This window comes from Melanerpes formicivorus, unplaced genomic scaffold, assembly GCF_026170545.1.
Source record: "Melanerpes formicivorus ecotype bairdi unplaced genomic scaffold, bMelFor1.0.p_v2 SCAF_89, whole genome shotgun sequence".
Classification (NCBI taxonomy): Eukaryota; Metazoa; Chordata; class Aves; order Piciformes; family Picidae; genus Melanerpes; species Melanerpes formicivorus.
In genome coordinates this window covers 589,577-615,751 of record NW_027142441.1, presented here as the reverse complement: position 1 = coordinate 615,751, position 26,175 = coordinate 589,577, and the positions used below count along the sequence as shown (strand labels likewise).

The 26,175-nt window shown below is 57.8% G+C and overlaps 1 protein-coding gene across 1 annotated transcript in view; it reads right to left on the bottom strand.

The window, feature by feature from the left end:
• Positions 1–26,175, bottom strand: part of NPC1 (NPC intracellular cholesterol transporter 1) — a 51,951-nt gene that overhangs the window by 3,681 nt on the left and 22,095 nt on the right. The window contains exons 7-23 of the mRNA XM_068165470.1: positions 25,199–25,275; positions 24,075–24,445; positions 22,927–23,153; positions 21,140–21,240; positions 19,497–19,599; positions 16,671–16,860; positions 15,683–15,865; positions 14,150–14,264; positions 11,954–12,081; positions 11,173–11,313; positions 8,547–8,636; positions 8,252–8,439; positions 7,439–7,554; positions 6,151–6,280; positions 4,407–4,607; positions 2,493–2,724; positions 84–197 (exon numbers count right to left, since the gene is read on the bottom strand). Of these exons, the coding sequence (XP_068021571.1) occupies positions 84–197; positions 2,493–2,724; positions 4,407–4,607; positions 6,151–6,280; positions 7,439–7,554; positions 8,252–8,439; positions 8,547–8,636; positions 11,173–11,313; positions 11,954–12,081; positions 14,150–14,264; positions 15,683–15,865; positions 16,671–16,860; positions 19,497–19,599; positions 21,140–21,240; positions 22,927–23,153; positions 24,075–24,445; positions 25,199–25,275 (2,707 nt within the window). The remainder of the gene's footprint in view (positions 1–83; positions 198–2,492; positions 2,725–4,406; positions 4,608–6,150; positions 6,281–7,438; positions 7,555–8,251; positions 8,440–8,546; positions 8,637–11,172; positions 11,314–11,953; positions 12,082–14,149; positions 14,265–15,682; positions 15,866–16,670; positions 16,861–19,496; positions 19,600–21,139; positions 21,241–22,926; positions 23,154–24,074; positions 24,446–25,198; positions 25,276–26,175) is intronic.

Genomic DNA, 26,175 nt, shown 5'->3' with positions numbered 1-26,175 from the left:
GTTACTGCAGCTGTAGGTTGCCCTTCCAGAGTGCTCCAAGCACAGGCAAGGCCACCCCTGGTGCCTGGCAGCTGGGTACTCACCGAGCTGCCCATGTGTGCCAGCGCCTCCTGGGCCTGCTCCACCCTGCTGCCCTTGCTGCTGACGGTGAAGGCTCTCGTCACGTGGCTGCAGAACTCCACAGCAATGCCACAGCTCTGGGGGGAGAGAGACCTGCGTGAGGCCACCCACAGCACCACCTGCGTGCTCAGCTCTGGCAGCTCCAGCCGGCCTGGAGAGCTCCCAGCAGCTGTGCTCCGTTCCAGGCGGCCACTGGAGGCTACAGGCTCAGGAGGGTTCCCGGGGGCTGTGATCCTTCAGCAGCAGACAGCACTCAGCTGCTCCAGCAGGACTCAGGGCAGGAGGTGGCTTTAGAGGGCTGAGCATCCTTGGAAGCTGGCTCTAGGCAGTGCTTGAGCATGCAGGAGGCAGCAGGCTCTGGCTGTGGTCACAGTACTCTAGCAGACACAGACTGGATCCCACTGAAGGTCACCTACAGAGCCGCCCCGGAGCGCGGCTGGCGGGGCAGGGGCAGGGCAGGGCAGGGGCAGAGCCGCCCCGGAGCGCGGCCGGCGGGGCAGGGGCAGGGCAGAGCAGGGGCAGAGCCGCCCCGGAGCGCGGCCGGCGGGGCAGGGGCAGGGCAGAGCAGGGGCAGAGCCGCCCCAGCACGCCTGGCAGGGCCGTGGGGCAGGGGCAGAGCCGCCCCAGCACACCTGGCAGGGCCGTGGGGCAGGGGCAGAGCCGCCCCAGCACGCCTGGCAGGGCCGTGGGGCAGGGGCAGAGCCGCCCCAGCACGCCTGGCAGGGCCGTGGGGCAGGGGCAGAGCCGCCCCAGCACGCCTGGCAGGGCCGTGGGGCAGGGGCAGAGCCGCCCCAGCACGCCTGGCAGGGCCGTGGGGCAGGGGCAGAGCCGCCCCAGCACGCCTGGCAGGGCCGTGGGGCAGGGGCAGAGCCGCCCCAGCACACCTGGCAGGGCCGTGGGGCAGGGGCAGAGCCGCCCCAGCACACCTGGCAGGGCCGTGGGGCAGAGCCCCCCCGGTTCCCTTGGCTGGGCTGTGGGGCAGAGCCGCCCCAGCACACCTGCCAGGGCCGGGTCAGAGCCTCACCGGCTCCCTTGGCTGGGCTGTGGGGCAGAGCCGCCCCAGCACGCCTGGCAGGGCCGTGGGGCAGGGGCAGAGCCGCCTCGGCTCCCTTGGCTGGGCTGTGGGGCAGCAGCTTGCTCTCAGCTCTGCAGTCACCCATGGGGAGCTGCTGGCCGCCAAGCTCTGGAGGCTTTCCCCAAGGCACCCTGCACAAGCAGCTCCCCCTGCCCATGCAGCAGCACCCCCAGGGCTGCCAGGAGAGCAAAGACAGCAGAAGCCTCAACACCAAGGCCTGCATCCCCCCCCTTACACAACAGCAACCTCTGCTGTGCAGCAGCACCTGCCCCCATGGCAGCCACACAGCTGCTCCTGCAGCACAGAGGCCACCACCACAGGCAGCACAGCCTCCAGTCTGCTGGAGTATTCCCCAGTCATGCAATGGTTTGGGCTGGAAGGGGCCAGAAAGATCTAGGACCAATCCCCCTGCCATGGGCAGGGACACCTCCCACCAGCACAGCTTTCTCAAGGCCTCATCCAGCCTGGCCTGGAACACTTCCAGGCTGGGAGCCTCCACAGCTTCTCTGGGCAGCCTGCTCCAGTGCCTCAGCACCCTCATGGGCAAGAATTGCTTCCTCATGGCCAATCTAGATCCAGCTTCTTCCACTCTGAAGCCATCACCTCTCATCCTGTCCCTCCAGGCCTTTGCCAAGAGTCCCTCCCCAGCTCTCCTGGAGCCCCTTCAGCTACTGGAAGGCTGCTCTGAGGTCTCCCCAGAGCCTTCTCTTCTCCAGGCTGAACAGCCCCAGCTCCCTCAGCCTGTCCCCACAGGGGAGGTTCTGCAGCCCTCTGAGCATCTCTGTAGCTCCCCTGGACACTCTCCAAGAGTTCCACATCCTTCTTGTGCTGCAGGCTCCAGAGCTGCCCCAGCACTGCAGGTGGGGTCTCAGCAGAGCAGAGGGGCAGAATCCCCTCCCTGCAGCCCACACTGCTGGGGAGCAGCCCAGGACATAGCTAGGACTGGGCTGCAAGGGCCTGGTGCTGGCTCCTGTTGAGCTTCTCCTCCCCCAGCACCCCCAAGCCCTTCTCCTCAGCACTGCTCTCTGTCCATTCTCCCCCCAGCCCTGGATCAGTGCTTGGCACTGCCCCCACCCAGCTGCAGGGACTTGCAGTTGGCTGTGTTGAACTCCTTGGGGTTGGCAGTGGCCACCTCAGGCAGAGCAGAACTGTTTCCTCCACCCCCCTGGATGCAGTGAGATGGTTCCATTACCTGTCAAATACCTCAGCCCAGCAGCACATACCACTGAAAACAGAGAGATGAGACAGAGCTGCTCAGGACCTGGGGCCTGCAGCCAGGGCTGCCTCAGTGACTCACCATGACCAGGTTCACCAGTGACACTGCATTCAAGCTGATGCCCCAGAGCCACATCACTCCAAACATGTTGATGATGATCATAGCAATGGTTACTGACACCACCACAGCAGCCCAGACTTCAAAGCCAAGCAGCACAGCTGTCACCAGGAAGATGGAGCCCAAGGAGATGCAGAGGTTGAAGACAGCATCCTGCACAATGGTCAGGTACTGCTCGTAGAAGACATAGAAGACACTGCAGGAAGAGGAGGAGCTGCAGTCAGCCACTGCCCCCCCAGGGCCAGAGCAGCTCCTGAGCTGGGCACCTCCCTCACTGAATCAGGGAGGTTGGAAAAGACCTCAGAGATCATCAGCAAGTCCAAGCTGTCACCCAACACCTCCTGACAACCAAACCATGGCACCAAGTGCCACATCCAATCCCCTCTGGAACACCTCCAGGGATGGGGACTCCACCACCTCCCAAGGGCTAACAACTCTCTCAGGGAAGAACTTTCTCCTCACCTCCAGCCTAAACCTCCCCTGGCACAGCTTGAGACTGTGTCCTCTTGTTCTGGTGCTGCTTGCCTGGGAGAAGAGACCAACCCCCACCTGGCTACAACCTCCCTTCAGGTAGTTGTAGAGGGCAATGAGGTCTCCCCTGAGCCTCCTCTTCTCCAGGCTAAGCAACCCCAGCTCCCTCAGCCTCTCCTCACAGGGCTGTGCCCTCCTTACAGAGCTCACCAGCAGCTGGCTTCCCCACAGCCAGGCACCAGCTGCTGGGAGGGTTCCTCACTACCACCTCAGCCACAGGCTGGGTCTGGGGCTCAGGGTAACTGCCACACTTCAGTAGAAGTGTTGTGACCTGCTGAGACCTGCAGGCACTGCTGCAGAGGGGCTGAGCAGCTGCACTGAGGCCACAGGGGTGGTCAGGACTCTCTGGAGCCAAGAGACTATTCCAGCTGAGCAGATACCAGCTCCAGGGCACTGTGGTCACTGATCCAAGGGCTGGAGTGCATTAAGTGTTGGACAAGCAGGACTCAGCCCCACTGCTGCGTGTGCCTGCAGCTGAAGTCAACACAAGTGCAGCACAGCTTGCAGGGACCCAGGCCAGCCCAGCACCCCCTTGAGTCACCACTACTGACCCCAGCCATGAAGCCTAGGGAGGGCCTGAGCTGAAGCCTGAGGCACCCCTGTAGTGGAAGACAAGTTTAAGCTGGTCTCACAGATCCAGAGAAAGGGCTGGACTGGAAGGGACCTCAAAGACCAACCAGTGCCAACCCCCTGCCATGGGCAGGGACACCTCCCACCAGCACAGGCTGCTCAGGGCCTCATCCAGCCTGGCCTTGAGCAGCTCCAGGGAGGAGGCAGCCACAGACAATCTCCCCTCTCCCAGCTCAAAGCCATTGTCCCTCATCCTGGCACTCCCAGCCTTTGTCACAAGTCCCTCCTCAGCTCTCCTGGAGCCCTTCAGGTACTGGAAGGCTGCTCTGAGGTCTCCCCCCTGCAGCCTTCTCCAGGCTGCTCTGAGGTCTCCCCCCTGCAGCCTTCTCCAGGCTGCTCTGAGGTCTCCCCCCTGCAGCCTTCTCCAGGCTGCTCTGAGGTCTCCCCCCTGCAGCCTTCTCCAGGCTGCTCTGAGGTCTCCCCGCTGCAGCCCTCTCCAGGCTGAACAGCCCCAGCTCTCCCAACCTGTCCTCACAGGGGAGGTTCTGTAGCCCTCTGATCATCCCTGTGGCCTCCTCTGGACCCTCCCCAGCAGCTCCATGCCCTTGCTGTGCTGGGGCAGCAGCTGCCAGGCACAGTAAGGAGCCAGTGCCAGGGCTGCAGGGCTGGGGGTTCATTGGCCACCGCAGCAGCTCTGCGTTCCCTGCTGGGAGACAGCCCCAGACTGAAGTCCCCCAGCACCTTCCCTCAGCAGCAGCTGGGCAGCTGTGCCCATACCTGTAGGGGAACACCCTGTAGCTGTGCCCTGGGATGCCCATGGTCTCAGTGATGTTGTCTGCCAGGGCCCGGGCCTGTTTCATGGCCTCGATGAAGTCGGAGGAGTCCTTCAGCACCGTGTGGTAAGTCATGAAGTAGGTGGCACCCACAGCAGCCTGCTCCTCGATCAGGTCCACGGCAGAGCTGTATGCAGCATGCCCTCTGCAGGGGTACACAAGCACGGCAGGGGGCAGTCAGCACCCCCACACCTGGCAGCCCCTGCAGCTGGGTCTTGTTTCTAACAGCTCCCAACCAGGCTGCAAACCCAAGGAAGCTTAAGGGGGCTCCAGGACCCCACCACCCTGCTGCCCAGGGGGCTCCAGGACCCCACCACCCTGCTGCCCAGGGGGCTCCAGGACCCCACCACCCTGCTGCCCAGGGGGCTCCAGGACCCCACCACCCTGCTGCCCAGGGGGCTCCTGACCCTGCCTGCCCAGCTTGCTGCTGCCCAGGGGGCTCCAGGACCCTGCCTGCACAGCTTGCTCTCCCTGCTGCCCAGGGGGCTCAGGACCCTGCCACACTGCCTGCCCAGGGGGCTCAGGACCCTGCCTGCACAGCCTGCTGCTCCCTGCTGCCCAGGGGGCTCCTGACCCTGCCTGCCCAGCTTGCTGCTCCCTGCTGCCCAGGGGGCTCAGGACCCTGCCACACTGCCTGCCCAAGGGGCTCCTGACCCTGCCTGCACAGCCTGCTGCTCCCTGCTGCCCAAGGGGCTCAGGACACTGCCTGCCCAGCTTGCTGCTCCCTGCTGCCCAAGGGGCTCAGGACACTGCCTGCCCAGCTTGCTGCTCCCTGCTGCCCAAGGGGCTCAGGACACTGCCTGCCCAGCTTGCTGCTCCCTGCTGCCCAAGGGGCTCAGGACACTGCCTGCCCAGCTTGCTGCTCCCTGCTGCCCAAGGGGCTCAGGACACTGCCTGCCCAGCTTGCTGCTCCCTGCTGCCCAAGGGGCTCAGGACACTGCCTGCCCAGCTTGCTGCTCCCTGCTGCTCAGGACCCTGCCTGCCCAGCTTGCTGCTCCACGTGGCTGCTGAGCCTTTGCCACTTCACTTTTGTTTCAGAGAACACCCCCCAGCAGGTGAGATGTCAGTGACTGTGAGGACTGACAGTTGGTTAGGTTGGAAAAGCCTCTGAGCTCACCCAGCCCAACCTCAACCCAACCCCACCATGGCCACCAAACCTCATCCTCAAGGGCCATGGCCACAGCTCTCTGGAACAACCTGCAGGGATGGGGACTCCACCACCTCCCTGGGCAGCCTCTGCCAAGCCCTGACCCCTCCTGCAGCAAAGAAAGTTCTCATCTCCAACCTAAGCCTCCCCTGGCACAACTCCAGGCCATTTCCTCTCCTTCTAGCACCTGAGACTGGGGAGCAGAGCCCAGCCCCCAGCTCCTTGCAGCCTCCTCTCAGGGAGCTGCAGAGAGCAATGAGGTCTCCCTCAGCCTCCTCTTCTCCACACTCAACACCCCCAGCTCCCTCAGCTGCTCCTCCCCAGCCCTCTCCTCCACCTTGGTTGCCCTTCTCTGGCCCTGCTCCAGCCTCTCAATGTCCTTCTTGGCACGAAGGGCCCAAAGCTGAACCCAGCACTCAAGCTGTGGCCTTCCTTCAGGACATCCCACACCCGACTCCCAGCCTTGCAGGCAGAACTCACAGCTCCAGAGCAAGTTTCTCTGACACTGCCCCAAGCAAGACACACAGGGTATGGCTCTTACCCTTTGCCACACTTGGGGTTGGGGTTGTCAGCCAGGAACATGGGCAAAAACCTCATGAAGTCCTCGCCCTGAGGCCTCTGCTTGCCTTCGGGAGTCAGCGGTCGACAGCGGGTGCAGGATGGGTCAGAGACTGGAGACAGGCAGGGAGAAGGTCACCCCAGGGGCAAAGGTCACCCCAGGGGCAAGCATCCCTTGGGCTAACACTGCTGGCTTGCAGTGCTGCAGGGAACAGCCCCACAAAGAGCACTCTGATGGACTGACTGACCAGCTCTCAACCCTACAATGGTTTGGGCTGGAAGGGACCTTCAAGGTCACCTCAAAGATCACCTCCCACCCACCCAGCTTGCCCAAGCCCCCAGCCAGCCTGCTCTGGGCTGGAAGGGACCTTCAAGGTCACCTCAAAGATCACCTCCCACCCACCCAGCTTGCCCAAGCCCCCAGCCAGCCTGCTCTGGGTTGGAAGGGACCTTCAAGGTCACCTCAAAGATCACCTCCCACCCACCCAGCTTGCCCAAGCCCCCAGCCAGCCTGCTCTGGGTTGGAAGGGACCTTCAAGGCCACCTCAAAGATCACCTCCCACCAGCCCAGCTTGCCCAAGCCCTCAGCCAGCCTGGCTGTCAACACTTCCAGTCCTGAAGCCTCCACAGCTGCTCTGGGCAACCTGTTGCAGTGCCTCACCACCCTCATGGGGAAGGATTTCTCCTTGTCTAGTCTCAACCTATCCTCCCCCCAGTTCTGGAGCCTTGCACCAAATGTGTAGCCCTTCCTCTTTTACCACTACCAAGGCAATGGCTGCCTGAGCACTCAGTTGCTTGTGCAGCATCTGCATCAGAGCTGCTGAGGATTAGACCAGGCTGAAGGGCTGGAACAGGCTGCCCAGGGAGGTGCTTGAGCCTCCAACCCTGGACATACTCAAGGTCAGGCTCAACAAGGCTCTGAGCAACCTGATCTAGAGAGGATGTCCCTGCTGACTGCAGAGCTGCTGGATTTGATGTCCTCTGGAGGTCCCTTCCAACCCCTAACACCCTGTGTGATCCCTTCCAACCCAGAGCATTCTCTGCTTTGAGCAAGACCAGAGCACCAAGTCTGTTTGCTCTCCTGAAGCCAGCAGAGGGATCAGGGGTGTTTCCTAGCAGGGTATTTTGAGCCCAGGCAGTCAGCTGTCTTGGGTGGGCTGCCCTCAGGCTCAGCATGCCAGCAGGACTCCAAGAGCAGCTTCACACAAGGCTCATTCACCTGACTCCTCACAACCCAAGGCAGTCCCCCAGGGAGAAATGGATGCCAGTACCTGAAGCATTGCAGAACTGCCCAGTGGTGTTGTAGACTCTGCAGCAGGAGGACTGTGGCTTCACCCAGTCAAAGTAGTCATCAATCCAGGAGGAGGGGGCATAGCCTATCCTGGTGCTGGTAAAATCAGGTAGCACACATCAGGCACCTCATGTTCCATGCCAGGACACACCCCTTGGTCTCTCCAGTGCTGACTCAAGCCATGCCAGCAAGTCCTGGTCCAAGCTGCTTGAGCCAGCCTTGTCCTAACACTGCAGCTAGCAAACACCAGGAGCCTCCTCCCTGCACTCAGGTTCCACTGCCAGGCTCAGCTCCCCATTCCCCCTCCCCTCTGTGCCCCATTCCAGGTGCTGCTGCCCCAGCTCTCAAGCAAGGCTCCTCCTCCAGTTAGGCTGAAGCAAAACCTCTGAGCTGTGGTGGAAGGAAGCAGGAGGAGACATTCTTCAGCTAGCTGCTGAACTCCAGATGCAATCCCTGCCCAGCCTTGCTAGGCTAAGCTTATCCAGCAGGTTGAAAGCTGAGCATGCAGCTGACTTTCCAGGAAAGCTTAGCCACACCAAGAGCTTCTCCCCAGGTTTCCCTTCCTACCATTCCCAGATTCCTTGGAGGATCAAGCCCCATCTCCCAACCCAAATGCCCCCACCAGTCCAGACAGGTTTCCCCCCCATCCCAGGAGGTTGCCACTGCTTTCCCCTCTCCCCAAAGCAGAGTCAGCTGTCCAACCAGCAGCTGAGCTGGGGCCAAGGGCCAAGGACACAGTGGTCAGCTGCACCTCCTCCATGTGAGGAAGCAGAGACAAGCATGGCAGACTTACTAGCTGCTGATTTCTGCTGCATTGAAGATCTGCTGGACAAGGGAGTTGTTGTTGCATCCCATTCCACCACACACCATGTTCTGCCCTTCCAGAGTGGTGTAGTTGTGGCCCTCCTCCAGCACAAAGTAGACTGGAGGGCCTGCATGCAGGTACTGGAGCTGGCTGAAGTAATCCATGACATAGGAGTCCTGAGGGGGAGAGGCTGCAGTTACTGATGGCCAGGGGGCACAGGGAGGCAACTCAGGCTCTGAGTCAGCCTCTGGCTGCTGACCACTGCCCTGCACCTCAGACTTACATCTGGCATGGACAGAGCCTGGTCCAGCCCAATCTCCACGTTGTGCACAACTGCTATGCTGAAGGACAGGACCCCCACAAACACTGCCACCTGCAGAGAGAGCATGGCAGGGAGAGCTGCAGGGGCAGCACTCACTCAGCTGACAGGGCCCAGGCAGAGGGGCTCTGCTGCAGGCATGCCACAGCAGTGGCAGGGAAGCCCAGCTCCACAGAGCTCCCCTTCAGAGCCACCAGGGAGGGTTTACACTTGGAAGGCAGCAGGGAAAGACCTTCTGCAAGGAAGCTCAAGCTCAGCTAAAGGTGAGCAGCCCCCACCCCCCCAGCTGGATGCAGTGCTGAGCTGGAGTCAGCTGTCCTCACAGCCCCTCCCCACTGCTGTGTTTTGCAGCAGCAGTTGGTAACACTGCAGAGTTTTGGCTACTGTTGAGTAAGTCTCCAGGCTGTGGCCTTTCACCATTTCCCTGCCCCAAGAGCACACTGAGGGGTGGGCAAGACCTTGGGAGGGGGCAGGGCTGAGCCAGACTGGCCCAAGGGGTGTTCCATGCCATGTGAGGTCAGCTCAGGTATCAGAATGAAGTGAGAGGAGGAAGTGGGGATTGGTCCATGGTGCCCAGCCTCCTAAGGGCCATCCAGAGGGACCTGGACAGGCTGCAGAGCTGGGCACAAGCCAACCTCAGGAGGTTCAACAAGAGCAAGGCCAGGGTCCTGCAGCTGGGTGGAGGCAACCCCAGGCACAAATGCAGGCTGGGCAGGGAGTGGCTGGAAAGCAGCCCTGAGGAGAGAGCCTTGGGGGTGCTGGGGGAGGAGAAGCTCAGCAGGAGCTCTCAGTGTGCACTTGCAGCCCAGAAAGCCAACCAGAGCCTGGGCTGCAGCAGGAGAAGTGTGGCCAGCAGGGCAAGGGAGGTGATTCTCCCCCTCTGCTCAGCTCTGGGGAGACCCCACCTGGAGTCCTGCCTCCAGTTCTGGAGCCCCTATGACAAGAGGGATCTGGAGGTGCTGGAAGGTGTCCAGAGCAGGGCCAGGAGGATGAGCAGAGGGCTGGAGCACCTCTCCTGTGAGGACAGACTGAAGGAGTTGGGGCTGTTCAGTCTGCAGAAGAGAAGGCTCCCAGGTGACCTCATTGTGGCCTTCCAGGATCTGAAGGGGGCTCCAAGAAGGCTGGGGAGGGACTGCTCAGGATCTCAGGCAGTGATAGGACTAGGGGGAATGGAATGAAGCTGGAGGTGGGGAGATTGAGGCTGGAGGGGAGGAGGAAGTTCTTCCCCAGGAGAGTGGCGAAGCCCTGGAGTGGGTTGTCCAGGGAGGTGGTTGGGGCCCTGTCCCTGGAGGTGTTTAAGGCCAGGCTAGATGAGGCTCTGGGCAGCCTGATCTAGTGTGGGGTGTCCCTGCCCATGGCAGGGGGGTTGGAACTGGCTGATCCTTGTGGTCCCTTCCAACCCTGACTGATACTATGGTACTATACTAAGGAGCCACCAAGCTGAGAGAGCTCTGCTTCCTGACACTGACCATGTCCTGCTGCTGGGCAGTGCAGACCAATCCCTCTCCCCCTGCTTTCACTTCCATGTGCTCTATTGCTTTTGCTCATTATGGTTACTGAAGTTGCTTCTACCTTATTACTGGCTTGGTAAGATTTTCCCCCTGCCCATTTAAGAGGGGGAGTGATGGAGCAGCTTTGGTGGGCAATTGGCCTGGGTTGGCAGTAACACAGCTCTTAAAGCTAGGCCTTGGACAAGCCATGGACCAGCTCTTACTAACCAGAAACACTGCTGCAGCTCCCAAAGCTTATCCCAGGGCTAATATTAAAGCAGAGATGCCAGCAGCTGTTAGGATGTTAGGGGATGGAAGGGACCCAAAGAGATCATTGAGTCCCCCCCCCCTGCCAGAGCAGAACCACAGAATCCAGCACAGGTCACACAGGAACACATCCAGACAGGGCTGGAAAGGCTGCAGAGAAGGAGACTCCACAACCTCTCTGGGCAGCCTGCTCCAGGGCTCTGGGACCCTCACAGTCAAGAAGTTCCTCCTCATATTGAGCTGGAACCTCCTGTGCTGCAGCTTCCATTCACTGCTCCTTGTCCTATCACAGGGCACAACTGAGCAGAGTCTGGCCCTGTTCTTTCCTCCCAGACCCCAGCTCTCAGCTATTGATCAACATTGATCAGATCCCGCTCAGTCTTCTCCTCTCCAGACTGAACACCCCCAGGGCTCTCAGCCTCTCCCCCCCAGGCAGTGCTGCAGTCCCTTCAGCATCCTCACAGCCCTCCACTGGACTCTCTCCAGCAGATTCCTGTCCCTCCTGAGCTGGGGAGCCCAGAACTGGATGCAATACTCCAGGTGAGGCCTCTCCAGGGCAGAGCAAAGGGGAAGGAGAACCTCCCTGGCTCTGCTGGCCACACTCCTCTGCTGCACCCCAGGACCCCATTGGCCTTCTTGGCCCCCAGGGCACATTGCTGTCCCATGCAGAACTTGTTAGCCACCAGCACTCCCAGGTCCCTTTCCCCAAGGATGCTCTCCAGCACATCACCTCCCTGCCCAGTCTACACAGAAGGTTTCTGTTCAGTGCAGGCCTCCAGGCTCCCTGCACTGTAGCTGCAGTGGGCAGGGTGCTGGCAGCAGGGCACACTCACCACGATGGGCCTCATCCAGTCCTTCAGCAGGTATGGAGAGTAGAGGTTCTTGAAGAACAGAAAGAGGATGCTCTCGGCAGGCTGGACTGCAGTGCCTTCCTCACTGCTCTGGATGCAGCACAGGACGTCCAGCCGGTTCCTCTGCATGGGGATTGAAGGGCAGGCTCAGCACAGCGGCACAGACACCGGACCGACCCTGCCCTGCCCCGCCTCCCCTCCTGCCCCCTGCCCCGCCTCCCCTCCTGCCCCCTGCCCCGCCTCCCCTCCTGCCCCCTGCCCCGCCTCCCCTCCTGCCCCCGGCCCTGCCCTGCCCCGCGGCCCCGCCTCCCCTCCTGCCCCCTGCCCCGCCTCCCCTCCTGCCCCCTGCCCTGTCCCGCCCCGCGGCCCCGCCTCCCCTCCTGCCCCCTGCCCCGCCTCCCCTCCTGCCCCCTGCCCCGCCTCCCCTCCTGCCCCGCCTCCCCTCCTGCCCCCTGCCCCGCCTCCCCTCCTGCCCCGCCTCCCCTCCTGCCCCCTGCCCCGCCTCCCCTCCTGCCCCGCCTCCCCTCCTGCCCCCTGCCCCGCCTCCCCTCCTGCCCCGCCTCCCCTCCTGCCCCCTGCCCCGCGGCACCGCCTCCCCCCCCGCCCTGCCCTGCGCCTCCCCGCGGCATCGCCTCCCCTCCTGCCCCCGGCCCTGCCCCGCGGCACCGCCTCAGCCCCTGCCCCCTGCCCTGCCCTGCCCTGCGCCTCCCCGCGGCATCGCCTCCCCTCCTGGTCCCGGCCCTGCCCCGCGGCCCCGCCTCACCTCCTGCCGCCGCACGTCCAAGCCCAGCAGGCTGACGAAGCAGGTGACCTGCAGCAGGAAATCGATGAGCACGGCCGCGCCGGCGAATAGCGAGAAGGTGCGGACCGCAGGCATGCCCGACAGCGACCCTGCGAGGGGACGGCAGCCTGAGACCCCAGGCCTTCCCTCCCTTCTCCCCTTCCCTCCCCAGGCAGCCCCCCAGCCCCTCTCTCCTTCTCTTCTCCCCACTCCCCCTTTAGACAGTCCCATCTAGACAAGCCCCTCTTCTCCACCCCTGTCTACACAGCCCCCCAGCAGACCACCCTCCACTTCCAGTGTTAGCAGCACAAAGCCTCTCCACGGTGCAACAGAGCAGCTGCCCTGAGCCTGGCCCTGGCTGCTGCCTGCCCTGCTCAGGCCCTGCAGGACGGGCAAGCTGTAAGCCAGCTCCCAGTTCCTGGTCTTGTGCAGGCTGCCTAAGAGGGCAGCTGAGGAAGCAGAGCTGCCAAGCCAGGTGCTGCTGCAGCAGCCAGCCACGGGCTGCAGGCTGAAGCAGTGGCAAGCTACAGCTCAGGGGAACAAGTTCACTGTGAAAGGCAAGCTTCCATCTGAAGGGTAACAGCTCAAGATGTGTGAGACCACAGCCTGTCCCAGGAGCCTTCTCCCCAGCAGGGACAAGATCACAGAAGTCACAGAATGGGTTGGAAGGGATCTTCAAGATCATCCAGTTCCAACCCCTGCCAGGGGCAGGGACACCTCCCACCAGCACAGCTTGCTCAAGGCCTCATCCAGCCTGGCCTTGGACACCTCCAGGCAGGAGGCAGCCACAGCCTCCCTGGGCAGCCTGTGCCAGTGTCTCACCACCCTCACTGCAAACAATCTCAAATGCAAACATCTCCAGTCACAACCTCCTCTCTTCCAGCTTCAATCCATTACCTCTCTTCCTGTCACTTTAAGCCCTTGTCAAGACTCCCCCCTCAGCTTTCTTGCAGCCCCTTCATGCACTGGAAGATGACTGAATGTAACCCAGGAGTAAGTGCAGCCTGACTCCTGATGCATTGCTAAGGTCAGATATAGACTTAGAATAGAACTAACCACGTTGGAAGAGACCTTTGAGATCATCAAGTCCAACCTATCACCCAGCACCATCTGATCAACTAAACCATGGCACCAAGTGCCTCACCCAAGCTCCTCTTAAACATCTCCAGTGATGCTGACTCCACCACCTCCCTGGGCAGCACATCCCAATGGCCAATCTCTCTTGCTGGGAAGAACTTTCTCCTCACCTCCAGCCTAAACCTCCCCTGGCACAGCTTGAGACTGTGTCCTCTTGTTCTGCTGCTGCTTGCCTGGGAGAAGAGACCAACCCCCACCTGGCTACAACCTCCCTTCAGGGAGTTGCAGAGAGCAAGAAGGTCTCCCCTGAGCCTCCTCTTCTCCAGGCTAAGCAACCCCAGCTCCCTCAGCCTCTCCTCACAGGGCTGTGCTCCAGACCCCTCCCCAGCTTTCTTGCCCTTCTCTGGACACCTTCCAGCAGCTCAACATCTTTTCTAACCTGAGGAGCCCAGAACTGGACACAGGACTCAAGGTGTGGCCTCAGCAGTGCTGAGCACAGGGCACAAGGACTTCCCTGCTCCTGCTGGCCACACTCTTCCTGCTGCAGGCCAGGATGCCATTGGCCTTCTTGGCCCCCTGGACACACTGCTGGCTCATGTTCAGCCTACTATCAACCAGCACCCCCAGGTCCCTTTCTGCCTGCATGCAAGAGAGCCTGGGTTTGTTTCAAAGCACCAAGAGCACTCAGTTTATTAGCAGGACACACACTGGAGTGAGGCCAGTCCCTGCTCCTCACCCTGTGAGACTGAAGGTCTCAGGATGTGCCTTTCTCAGAGTCAGAAAAAGGGAAGCCCAGGTCCCTCTCTGCCTGGCTGCTCTCAGCCACTCTGACCCCAGCTTGTGACTTGTCAGTCACTGCAGGCAGTAGAAAGCTCCAAGCCTCTAGGCTGCACAGCCTGGCAGATTCAGAATCACAGCTTTTGACCTGTGCCAGTCTTAGCTGTGCCCACCCCAGGAGGGGTGAAGTTAAACTTGGTGTTAGCAGTGAACAGCTAAAAGCCTCCTCTGCAGGGTTTTGCTGTGTTTCTGTCTCAGAGTTGCATTTCTTCTTGCAGCATGCAGACCTAGGGCCCTCATCCTCACAAGGCCAGGAAATCTTACCCAGAAAGAATGCCACAGCCTCTGAAAGAGATGAGAGGAGCATGCTGGGGGCCACATCTCCCAGGACTCTGCCAATCTGCTTATCCAGAGTTTCCCCCTGCAGGCGCTCATCCCTCTGTTGAGGACAAGTGTTGGTTAGAGGTCTGCACGATGCAGCTCAGGAAGTGCTCACATGGCTTAAAATCAGCCACCAAGCCACTTCCACACATCCAAGCCACCCTGCACCACCTTCTCTGCATTAACATGAGGTCAGGCCAGCACACTCTCCAGTAGAAAGGCAGCCAGAACATCCCCTGAGGCCTTGCTCCAACCCCAGTGTTCAGCAGCAAGTTCAGCACAGCAGCCAAAGCTACCCAGAGGCAGTGCCAGCTCCAGGGGGTGGTGGAGGCTGTCAGATTAGACAGCAGGTTACCAACTGAGAGTTAATGCCAGAGGGCCCTGGTCTGAGGCATGGAGTTTAGTCCATGAGTGCTGCTCACAGCACACTAAAATGACAAGAGATCAAGGCAGCTACCAGAGCAGGCTGATAGTCACAGAGTGTGAGGGGATGGAAGGGACCTCCAGAGCTCATCCAGTCCAACCCCCTGCCAGAGCAGCATCACCCAGGACAGCTCACACAGGAACACATCCAGGTAGGACTTGAATATCTCCAGAGAGGGAGACTCCACAACCCCCCTGGGCAGCCTGCTCCAGGGCTCTGGCACCTCACAGGGGAAAAATCCTTCCTCCTGTTTCCATGGCACTTCCTCTGCCTCAGCTTCCACCACTGCCCCTTGTGCTGGCATTGGGCATCCCCCAGCAGAGCCTGGCTCCAGCCTCTGGGCATCACCCTGCACAGCTTTAGCAACAGCAATGAGGTCACCCTCAGGCTCCTCCTCTCTAAGCTACAGAGCCCTCAGCTCCCTCAGGATTTCCTTGTGAGGAAGATCTTCTACTGCCTGCAGCATCTCTGTGGCTCTGTGCTGGACTCTCTCAAGCAGTTCCCTAAGGTCCTTCTTGACCTGAGGGGCCCAGAACTGGACACAATATTCCAGGTGTGGCCTCCCCAGGGCAGACCAAAAGGGAAGGAAAACCTCTCTGACCTGCCCACAGCCCTTCTAATCCAGCCCAGGATGCCCTTGGCCTTCTTGGCCACAGGAGCACATTGCTGGCTCATGGTCAACCTTCCATCCACCAGGCTCCCCAGGCCCTTTTTCCCTTCACTGGTCTCCAACAGCTCAGCACCCAACCTATCCTGCTCCCTGGGGTTGTTAAATGTTGTTAATTTGTACCTCTGTAGTTTGAGGACCAGCAGCTGTTAGGTGAGCCAGAGGCCACCCAGCAGTAAGGAAAACAAATGGTTTCATGTTGGAGTGGGGAGGTGGAAGGAAGGAAAGCTACATCTCATCTTGGCTCTCTTCAAGACCACTACACATCCTGTGAGACTGCAGAGCTCCTCAGACTGGGCTGAGCACCAGAATGAAGAAAACCTTCTGCTCCATGCCAACAACCTTCAAAGACACCAGGGATATACTTGGGAGAGACAAGACCTACCTGAAGTGTCTGCACCATGATGAAAATGTTGTCTACCCCAATAGCCAGCACCAAGAAGGGAATGACTTCTATCACAATCAGTGTTACTGGGATCCCAAAGTAGCTGAAAATGCCTGTGGAGCATGCCACTGAGCTCAGGACAATCAGGATGCCTGCAATGCCCAGAGAGATCTTTGAATCCACCTAAAAGAAACAGCCATGACTGTGAACCAAAGCAGCAGCACCACACAGCACAGATCACAGCAAAGGTCTAAACCTGAACTCTTGCATTTGTGTAGTCAGCAGAAAGCTTTGAGCTGAATCTTCAAAAGACCCAGAGCTGGGGAACCAACCTTGAAGCTGCAAGCCTGAAAGCTTCAGTTAACTACACTGTAAGTAAAACCAGAAGTAGCTGAGCCTACAGAACACCCCTGAGTTGTCAGGTATGACAAGGACAGTGGTGCCCCTGGCTCCTGCTAGGGCTCAGTGCTTTAAGACAAGGTTGAAGCACTACACTGCAAAAATAAAGTCACTTAAAGCTAAGGGAAAAACAGTCAGCAACCTGCAGCTTCGAGGTTTATAGCACTCAGAGAAGTCCAAAACACCCTGCCAGACCCAGGGCAGGTCACACAGGAATGCATCCAGGCAGGCCTTGGAAGTCTCCAGAGATGGAGGACTCCACCACCTCTCTGGGCAGCCTGCTCCAGGGCTCTGCCACCCTCACAGTAAAGAAGTTCCTCCTCCCGTTTAGATGGAGCTTCCTATGGTCAAGTTTACAGCCATTCCCTCCTGCTCTGTCACTGGGCACTACTGAGGAGAGTCTGGCCTCATCCTCCTGACCCCCACCCCTCAGATCTTTGTAAGCATGGATCAGATCCCCCTCAGCCTCCTCTTCCCCAGGCTAACCACCCCCAGCTCTCTCAGCCTCTCCACCCATGAGAGCTGTTCCACTGCCCTCAGCATCTCAGTGGCCCTGTGCTGGACCCTCTCCTGTAGTTTTATTCCTTACCAGCAGTCTTCTGCAGCTCTGGATATGCCCCAAAGCTATGGAGATGTAGACAAACATCACAATGTAGCTGATCAGCACCGTGCTAATGTCCCCCCTGCTCTCCCGGTTGATTTCGTCCTCGATGCTCCGCTCCGCCGAGAAGGAGATGCTTAAGTTGGGATTGTTGTAGTTCCTCACAAAGTTAATAAACCTGCAAGAAAAAGCCAGTCAGTCACACCCTAAAAGATCAAGCACCTTGTGGTAGAAGCCACAGAGTATCTTTGGTTGGAAGAGACCTTCAAGACCATCTGAGAGAGACTAAAAGCTTTCTCTCCTGATGCGACTCAACAAAGATAGAATCAACGACCGAGGCCACCTCTGGGAATATGCAAAAGACCAAGATAATCTCCAGCCATCAAGTACCCCGGAAAGGGAGGATGGGGAGACAATGGATTCACCACCTGGCCCCTGATTTCCTGAGGGACAATACTTGGACACATAGCTAAGGACTAAAAAACTGAGGAAACCACAGGAGGAACACAGAGAGAGAGAGGGAGGGAGAGGGAGGAAACCACAGGAGGAACACAGAGAGAGAGAGAGAGGGAGAGGGAGGAAACCCACAGGAGGAACACACAGAGAGAGGGGGAGAGGGAGGAAACCCACAGGAGGAACACACAGAGAGAGGGGGAGAGGGAGGAAACCCACAGGAGGAACACACACACACAGAGGGGGAGAGGGAGGAAACCCACAGGAGGAACACACAGAGAGAGGGGGAGAGGGAGAAAACCCACAGGAGGAACACACACACAGAGAGGGGGAGAGGGAGGAAACCACAGGGGGAACACACACACACACAGAGGGGGAGAGGGAGGAAACCCACAGGAGGAACACACACACACACACACAGAGGAGGAGAGGGAGGAAACCCACAGGAGGAACACACAGAGAGAGGGGGAGAGGGAGGAAACCACAGGAGGAACACACACACAGAGAGGGGAAGAGGGAGGAAACCCACAGGAGGAACACACACACACACAGAGAGGGAGGAAACCACAGGAGGAAGACAATGCTGCTGTGAAGGAAAACAGAATACCAGGAGAGGAAAAAATGACAGAGACATCATCACTGAGCCTGGAAGAACAGAGCCCCCTGTGCATGCCCTAAGTTCCTCCTGCTGCAACTCATAGAGCTGAAGAGGCTGCCCAGAGGACCACCTCTCTTCTCCAGCCAAAGCCTCAGCAGCCTCTCTACAGACCCAACATCCCCTGCAGCACCTTTCCTCCACAGACTCAAACTGTCCTGGGGGAGGAGTGGTTATGGTAATGTAATTCCTTTCCTCTTTTCTCTCTCCCTCTCTATTTTCTCTCTCTCCCCTTCTGATCCATCCACTGTTTATGTAATCAATAGCCTGGCTGTTGCTATTTTGGCCTGGCTTGTGCCTCTCATTTCACAACACACAAATACTCAAAGGAACTGAGTCTCTTTCCCTCTCCAGACCCAGACGCCACCCAACCTCAGACGTGAAGCCTGCTTAAGGCAAGATTCCAGGCAGTGCTTTGGGGACCTTCCTCGTGTCTGCCAGAGGGGGCTGCTGGCTACACAGCCTTAGAAGCCTGCTCCAAGCACCTGCGCTGAAATGCTTTCCAAGTGCTCTCCAGAGCCTGAGGACAAGCAGCAATCAGCTATCCCAAAGGGCAGGTGAAGTTTTCCTTGAAGGGGGACCTAGAAATCCAGACATGAAACACGAGTGCTGCTTGCTCACAGCACCTAACAGCTCATGAGCCTTCATCTCAGTCCCCCCAGCTGAAGGGAGGCACTGCTGGCACACAGGGGACAGCTGTACCTAGTCTCACTTCCTAGTCCAGCAGTGTTCATCCAGACTTAGCCCTGGCAGCTGGCTTCTGCAAGCAAACATCAGCTCCTCAAGAGCGTGAGGGGAATAAGAGCTTCAAAAATGCCTTCCAGATGAGGATCTAAATTCAGTTGCAGAGTTACAGGACACTGTTGGACACTTCCAATGGTGCTGAATGGTCCAGTGGGCTGAAGGGTACCTGTGTACTCCTGGCCTAAATAGAAGTCATTCAAATACTTTTTAAACCACTTAGCAAGTACTCCTGGATGCTCACTGACAGAACTCAGACCCATCTCCTCAAAGCATCTCCATCTCCTCAAATCACCTCAAGCTGGAAGGGAGCCATAAAGATCATCAGGTCCACCTCCCTGCTCCTCACAGAACAGCCTGAAACTGAACTATGTGACTGAAGGCATTGTTCAGAAACCCCTTGAACTCTGGCAGGCTTGGTGCTGTCACCACTGCCCTGGGGAGCCTGTCCCAGGGACCAGCCACCCTCTCAGGGAAGAGCTTTTCCTGATGCCCGCTCTGAACTTCCCCTGATGCAGCTTCATCCTGTTTGTGTCCTAGCAGGGGTCACCAGACAGAGGAGCTAAGGACACCCCCCCTCTCTGTTGTCCCCTTTGAGGAAGCTGTGGCCTGTGATGATGTTATTCTGACAGCAGTGTAAGGAGGCAAACAAAAATGAGGGGAAAGCTAGAAACCAGAGCTGGACAATTTAGAGGCAGAAGGACCTTGGGACCTCAGGGGAGATTTAACACAAAGATCAAACATCAGTGAGAAGCAAGCAGGGAAATCAGAAGTTTGATAGGATGCCAGACAAAGTCAAAGTCTTGTGACCAGTAGAACCTGTCCTCAGCTGGTTTTGCTGCCTCTGATGGCATCCCTGTAGCTACACTGAGAAGCTGTCAGCACAGTGCAGGTGGTTTTATGCCTCTACATACCAAGGTGCTCTAAGCAGTGCATGCACCTCAGAGCAGAGGAAGCCTACTCACTCTTTTTCCCATGCCAAGGCTTTCATTAGCTTTCTTGAGTCATTGTAGTAGTTGTTGACAGGAAAAGTAATAATAAGAGCTGTAGCATTATTATAGTTATCACCTGTAGAGGAAGGGGGAAAAAAAGAGAGATCAGGCTTTGTGAGCTGGAGCTTCCCTTCCAGTGCAGACTGCTACAGGGCAGTTTGAAACCAGCACTGCCCACAGCAATCCCATCCCTACACCTCCATTAAATGCCATGTTCAACACTGAGCTCTCCAACATGCTACTGAAGTAAGAATGGAAGCTGAGAAACACTCCAGGTTGTCTCAGTCAGTCAGCAGTCATCCTTTGCTAGCCCCATGGCACCCCACACCCTGCATGCTTAGACAAGGGGCTGCTATGTAAGCAGTGCTGCTGACTTTCCACCTAACAAGAATGGGGTTTCCTAAGCACTGTGTGCTTCTTGCTTTGAGTAACATCTGAGCAAGCAAGTGTGCAACCCCTGCAGTTTCATCAAAGGCAGCTGCAGTACCTCTGGGGTTGACCTCCCCATCAGGTCAGGTTTAAGTGGATGCACTGCCTGAACAAAACACTCTGGCTTTAGACTACTATGGAAGGATTTCCTTTGTGAACACCACTGACTCTTAACTGCTCAGTAACAGCAGAGAGAGTTTGTCAGACCAGGGATAGCACACTCCAAAGCAGAAGTACAAGCACATCTCAGCAAGTCAGCTGGAGATACTTTCATGGCTGTGTCTAGCACCCAGAAACCCCTTAGCAGGCCCAGAGCAGACAAAACCTCTGCATGATCTCAGGTAGTGATAGGACTAGGGGGAATGGAATGAAGCTGGAGGTGGGGAGATTGAGGCTGGAGGGGAGGAGGAAGTTCTTCCCCATGAGAGTGGTGAAGCCCTGGAATGGGTTGTGCAGGGAGGTGGTTGAGGCCCTGTCCCTGGAGGTGTTTAAGCCCAGGCTGGATGAGGCTCTGGGCAGGCTGATCTAGTGTGGGGTGTCCCTGCCCATGGCAGGGGGGTTGGAACTGGATGATCCTTGTGGTCCCTTCCAACCCTGACTGATACTATGATACTGGAACAGGTATGTTGCAGTAGCAGACTGCTTGCATTTGGCACGTCCAGAGCATTGAATCATAGAATCAGTAAGGTTGGAAGAGACCTCAAGGATCATCGAGTCCAAGCTGTCACCCAAAACCTCATGACTAGACCATGGCACCAAGTGCCACATCCAATCCCCTCTTGAATACCTCCAGGGATGGTGACTCTACCATCTCCCTGGGCAGCACATCCCAATGGCCAATCTCTCTTGCTGGGGAGAACTTTCTCCTCACCTCAAGCCTAAACCTCCCCTGGCACAGCTTGAGACTGTGTCCTCTTGTTCTGGTGCTGCTTGCCTGGGAGAAGAGACCAACCCCCACCTGGCTGCAACCTCCCTTCAGGTAGCTGCAGAGAGCAATAAGCAGACCACCTCTCATCTCAACACTGGAAACTTACTGAAGCCAGCCCTGCTCACTGGAAGTGTAACAGCTCTGGGTTCCCTGGGGGGTGTGTAACCAGCCCTGCTAGATGAGGATGCACCTCTAGTGCCAAAGCCAGCACACAAGCATGGCCTGCCCAGGCTAACTCCAACGTTGCTGTGCCACCTACCATCATATCCTCCCAACACCAGCCAGGGAAACACAGGTCCACCAAACGTTCCTAAGCAGGGATCGTGAAGGAAGCTCGTGTCATTCAGTGAGGCTGGAGCCCTAGAGAGATCACCAGCAACTGTTAGCTCCTGCTGGACAGCTGAGGCACAGCACCACAGACAAGAGAAACAAGAAGATGCTGGATTGCAGCTCTCAAGAGAGAAGCAAGACTGCTAGTGGCACATTGCAGAGATTCACAGAACGGTTTGGGTTGGAAGGGACCTCAAAGCTCATCCAGCTCCAACCCCCCTGCCATGGGCAGGGACATCTCCCACCAGCACAGCTTGCTCAAGGCCTGGAACACCTCCAGGGAGGAGGCAGCCACAGCCTCCCTGGGCAACCTGTGCCAGTGTCTCACCACCCTCACTGCAAACAATTTCTTCCTCATCTCCAGTCTCAACCTCCCCTCTTCCACCTTCAATCTGTTGCCCCTCAACCTATCACTACCAGCCCAAAAGCCCCTCCCCATCTCTCCTGGAGCCCTTCAGGTACTGGAAGGCTGCTCTAAGGCCTCCCTGCAGCCTTCTCTTCTCCAGGCTGAACAGCCCCAACTCTCCCAGCCTGGCCCCACAGGGGAGGTTCTGCAGCCTCTGATCATCTCTGTGGCCTCCTCTGGAGCCTCTCCAGCAGCTCCAGATCCTTCTTGTGCTGGGGGCCCCAGAGCTGGAGGCAGTGCTGCAGGTGGGGGCTGAGCAGAGCAGAGCAGAGGGGCAGAATCCCCTCCCTGTGCTGCTGCTCTCCCTGCTCTGGCTGCAGCTCAGCACTCAGCTGGCTCTGGGCTGCCAGGGACCATTGTCATAACCCTCCCTAAAAGAAACTTTATGCTGAGCACTGTTCCCTCTTAAGCAGTAAAGTAGGTTGTAGTGTGCAGACTCAGGTGGCCTGCTCAGAGGAAGGTAGCTGTGACAAAGCACTGCCACCCCAAATGCCTCATCCAGCCTGGCCTTGAACACCTCCAGGGAGGAGGCAGCCACAGCCTCCCTGGGCATCCTGTACCAGTGTCTCCCCACCCTCACTGCAAAGAATTTCTTCCTCATTTCCAGTCTCAACCTCCCCTCTTCCACTTTCAACCTGCTGCCTCTCATCCTGTCACTCCCAGCCCTTGTCAGAAGTCCCTCCCTCAAGAATTGCTTCCTAAAGGCTAATCTAAATCCAGTTTCTTCCAGTCTGAAGTCATCAACCCTCATCTTGTCACTAGAAGTCTCTGTAAAAAGTCCCTCCCCAGCTCTCCTGTAGCCCTCTTCAGATACTAGCAGGCTGCTCTGAGGTCTCCCCAGAGCCTTCTCTTCTCCAGGCTGAACAGCCCCAACTCCATCAGCCCATCCCCATAGGGGAGGTTCTGCAGCCCTCTGCTCATCTTTGTGGTCTCCTCTTCCCCCACTCCAGCAGTGCCATGGGCAGCTCTATTTGCTTTGCATTTAAGCACAGTTTTAAAAGCCAGCTTCTACACCAAGGAGCAGCCTCTGCCCAACTGAACTGTAAACTGAAGTGGAAGCTTAGAGTCTTTGTTACTGAACAAGCAAGTGAATAAATGTTCTCACAGGAGTTTTGACCACAGTCAAGCAGAGCCAAGTAACAAGACAGAAACACAAGCAGCCTCCATTAGTCTGCAGCTCCACAGTGCTGTGAGTTCAAAAGGGGTAAGAAAAGGTTCAAGGGGCCAGTGGGAGCCAGGCAGCTGTGTGCCAGGAAGCCCAACACCTAGCTGGCCTCCACCTGGAAGGAGCCTGCAGGCAGCCTGCTCACCTAACACAGTAGAGGAAGTGTGTGTGGTAGTCAGCATAGACAAAGAACTCGTCCCCAATAGAGTGATCTAGAACAGTGTGGCTGTTCTGGAAGTAGTTGAGTACACTCAGGATGGTGCAGTTGTTGTTGTAGGGAGCCAGAGGAGCCAGGCAGATGTCTCTCAGCGTTACAGTCTCATTGTCAACAGAGGCAGTGATGTCGACAATGGCGTTCTGCAAGTCCAGCACCTGGAACAAGAGGAACAGAGCACAACCACAGCTCAGAGCAAGCCAAGAAAGCCTTTCCTCTGCAGGACACAACTCCTGTGCCTGCTATGCTCCTGGGAGTTGCCACAGGCAGTGGCACACAACAGCAGCTTATTACTAAGCCTAATTTTTGCTGTGTCCACATTAAGAATCAGACTGGTTTTGGTTGGAAAAGACTTTGAGCCCAGCTATGAGGCTGAGCCGTGGCCCTCAGCACCACATCTCTGCCTTTAAAGCCTCCAGGAGTGGGGACTCCACCACCTCCCAGGGCAGCCTGGTCCAGTCTGAGAACCCAATCAGGGAAAAAACTTCTAATGTCCAACCTAAACTTCCCCTACTGCAACTTGAGGCCATTTCCTCTCATCCTGTCATTTGTTACTGGAGAGCAGAGCCCAACCCCCAGCTCACTGCAGCCTCCTCTCAGGGAGCTGTGGAGAGCAATGAGGTCTCCCTCACACTCTTCTCCACACTAAACACCCACAAGCTGCTCCTCCCCAGCCCTCTTCTCCAGACCCTTCCCCACCTTGGTTGCCCTTCTCTGGACCTGCTCCAGCCTCTCAATGTCCTTCTTGGAGTGAGAGGCCCAAAACTGACCCCAGCACTCAAGCTGTGGCCTCCCCAGTGCCCAGCACAGGAGGACAATCCCTGCCCTGCTCCTGCTGCCCACACCATTGCTGCTCCAGGCCAGGCTGCTGGTGGCCTCTTGGCTACCTGAGCCTACTGCTAGCTCACACTTACTGGGACTTGACTTGCAGGTCTATCTCTATCAGAAAGCAAAAAGCTTAGAGCAAGAGGAGGATTTCTGAGCTTCTAGGGATGGTTTCTGTGGCATTACAGGTGGAACCCAACCCCCCAGACCTGCCAGCTATGTTGGGACTTCCTGGAAAGGGAGACCCAAGTTACCTGGTGGAGAATCTCTTTAGTAAGTGGAGGCCCAAAAGGTACATCAGCTCCTGATGGGTAAGGTGAGTAGGTGTCTGGCTGGCTGTGTGGTGCTCGAATTATGAGCTGCTCAGTACGGAAGAAGGGCCCAAAGTGGGTGTCAAAGTACTCCTTCTCCCTGCGAGCCTGGCTGCTGGGGGCAGACCACAGCTCCACAGGGTTGGTAGTTGCTCTGACATAGACAAAGCCTGAGCAGCACATGGCAATGAAGACCACAGAGAAGAGGATAACAGGGCGTGGGTTTCTGACGCAGAAAGCCCCCCACGAGGTGAAGGTCATCTTCAGGCCGTGCTCAAACCTTTCACCAAGCTTTTCACCACAGGTGACCTTCCCTGCAACAGCAAGAAGGGAAGTGGTCAAGGGGAGCAGCCAGCTGAGCAGCACTTGCTTGGGAGTCCAGCAGGAAATTGTGTTCTAGGGCTGCTTGGAGCAAGCACCAGAAGCTATGGCTGCACTGTGCTGAGACCCAGGGAGCAAACCATAGGTTGGAAGAGACCTTAAAGGTCATCCAGTTCCAACTCCTCTGCCATGGGCAGGGACACCTCCCACTAGGTTACTCAAGGCCTCAGCCAACCTGGCTTTCAGCACTTCCAGGCCTGAAGCCTCCACAACCTCTGGGGACAACCTATTCCAGTGCCAATCCTTGACTTCAGTCAAAGGGGAAGAAAGCAGCTTGTAGCTAACGCTGCCCCTTCTGCTCTAAGGCTGGCTGACAGCAGCAGGCACAGCAGAGAAGGGCAAGGAAGCAGCTGGAACATACAGAGACATTAGAATGAGCAACCTCAGCTGCTGCACACATTAAGCTACAGCTCTTTCATGGCTTTGAATGCACACATGGATGGGTCAGATCATGCTGCAATTGATTTGAGCATCATGCTGGCCCCTCAGCTCCCAGGCACTCCAGAGCTTCCTAGCAGCACAGGCTGTGCACCCAGGGCTGTCAGCAACCAGCCAAGCAGGGGGAAGTGCTGCTCTAAGAGAGGGACTACCAAAACACTGCCAGAGCACAGGTTATATGGCCTGACAGAGCCACAGCTGCAGGGGAGGGCTGCACTGGAGGAGCTGCAGAGGTGCCCCAGGCATACCGTGGTCCGGCTGGGCGCTGGCGGGGAAGGCAGCGTCGCCGTCGATGGGGGTGTACTCGGAGACGAAGTGCCGCCGCCTGCAAGACAACACAGCCCTCACTCCTCCACAGCCTCCAGCCACCTTGCCTCCTCCCACACCCTCAGGAGAGCTCCCTCTGCAAGCCTTCCTCTGGCATCCTTTCAGGTACTGGGAGGCAGCTCTAAGGTCTGAACCCCCCCAGCTCCCTCAGCCTGTGCTCACAGCAGAGCTGCTTCAGCCCTTGGATCATCTTTGTGGCCTCCTCTGCACTCACTCCAGCAGCTCTGTGTCCTTCCCATGCTGGGGACAGCAGACCTGGACATGGTATTCAAGGTGGGGTCTCAAAAGCAGCAGAGTAAAGGGGAATAATCAGCTCTCTTGCCCTGCTTAAGGAGTAAGTGATTTGAGGAGACCACCAGTAGTGCATTTCCATTTAGTGATAGTGGTTCTCCAAGATCTGTTTTACTGCAGTGACTCACTCCTAGTCCTCAGCATTTTAAAACCCCACCAGCCCCCAGAGAAGTTTGACAGTTGAGTGTGAACACTCCCCTGCTCCTGGATGGCAGTACTCTGCTCTCTGAATAAACCAGGTTGGAAGAGACCTTCAAGATCATTAAGTCCAACCTACCATCCAACACCACCTAATCAACTAAACCACGCATCCAAGCACCCTAGCAAGTCGTCTCCTGAACACCTCCAGGGATGGGGACTCCACCACCTCCCTGGGCAGCACATCCCAATGGGCAATCACTCTCTCTGTGTAGAACTTCCTCCTAAACTCCAGCCTAGATCTCCCCTGGCACAGCTTGAGACTCTGTCCTCTTGTTCTGCTGCCGGGTGCCTGGGAGAAGAGACCAACCCCCACCTGGCTACAACCTCCCTGCAGGGAGTTGCAGAGAGCAAGAAGGTCTCCCCTGAGCCTCCTCTTCTCCAGGCTAAGCAACCCCAGCTCCCTCAG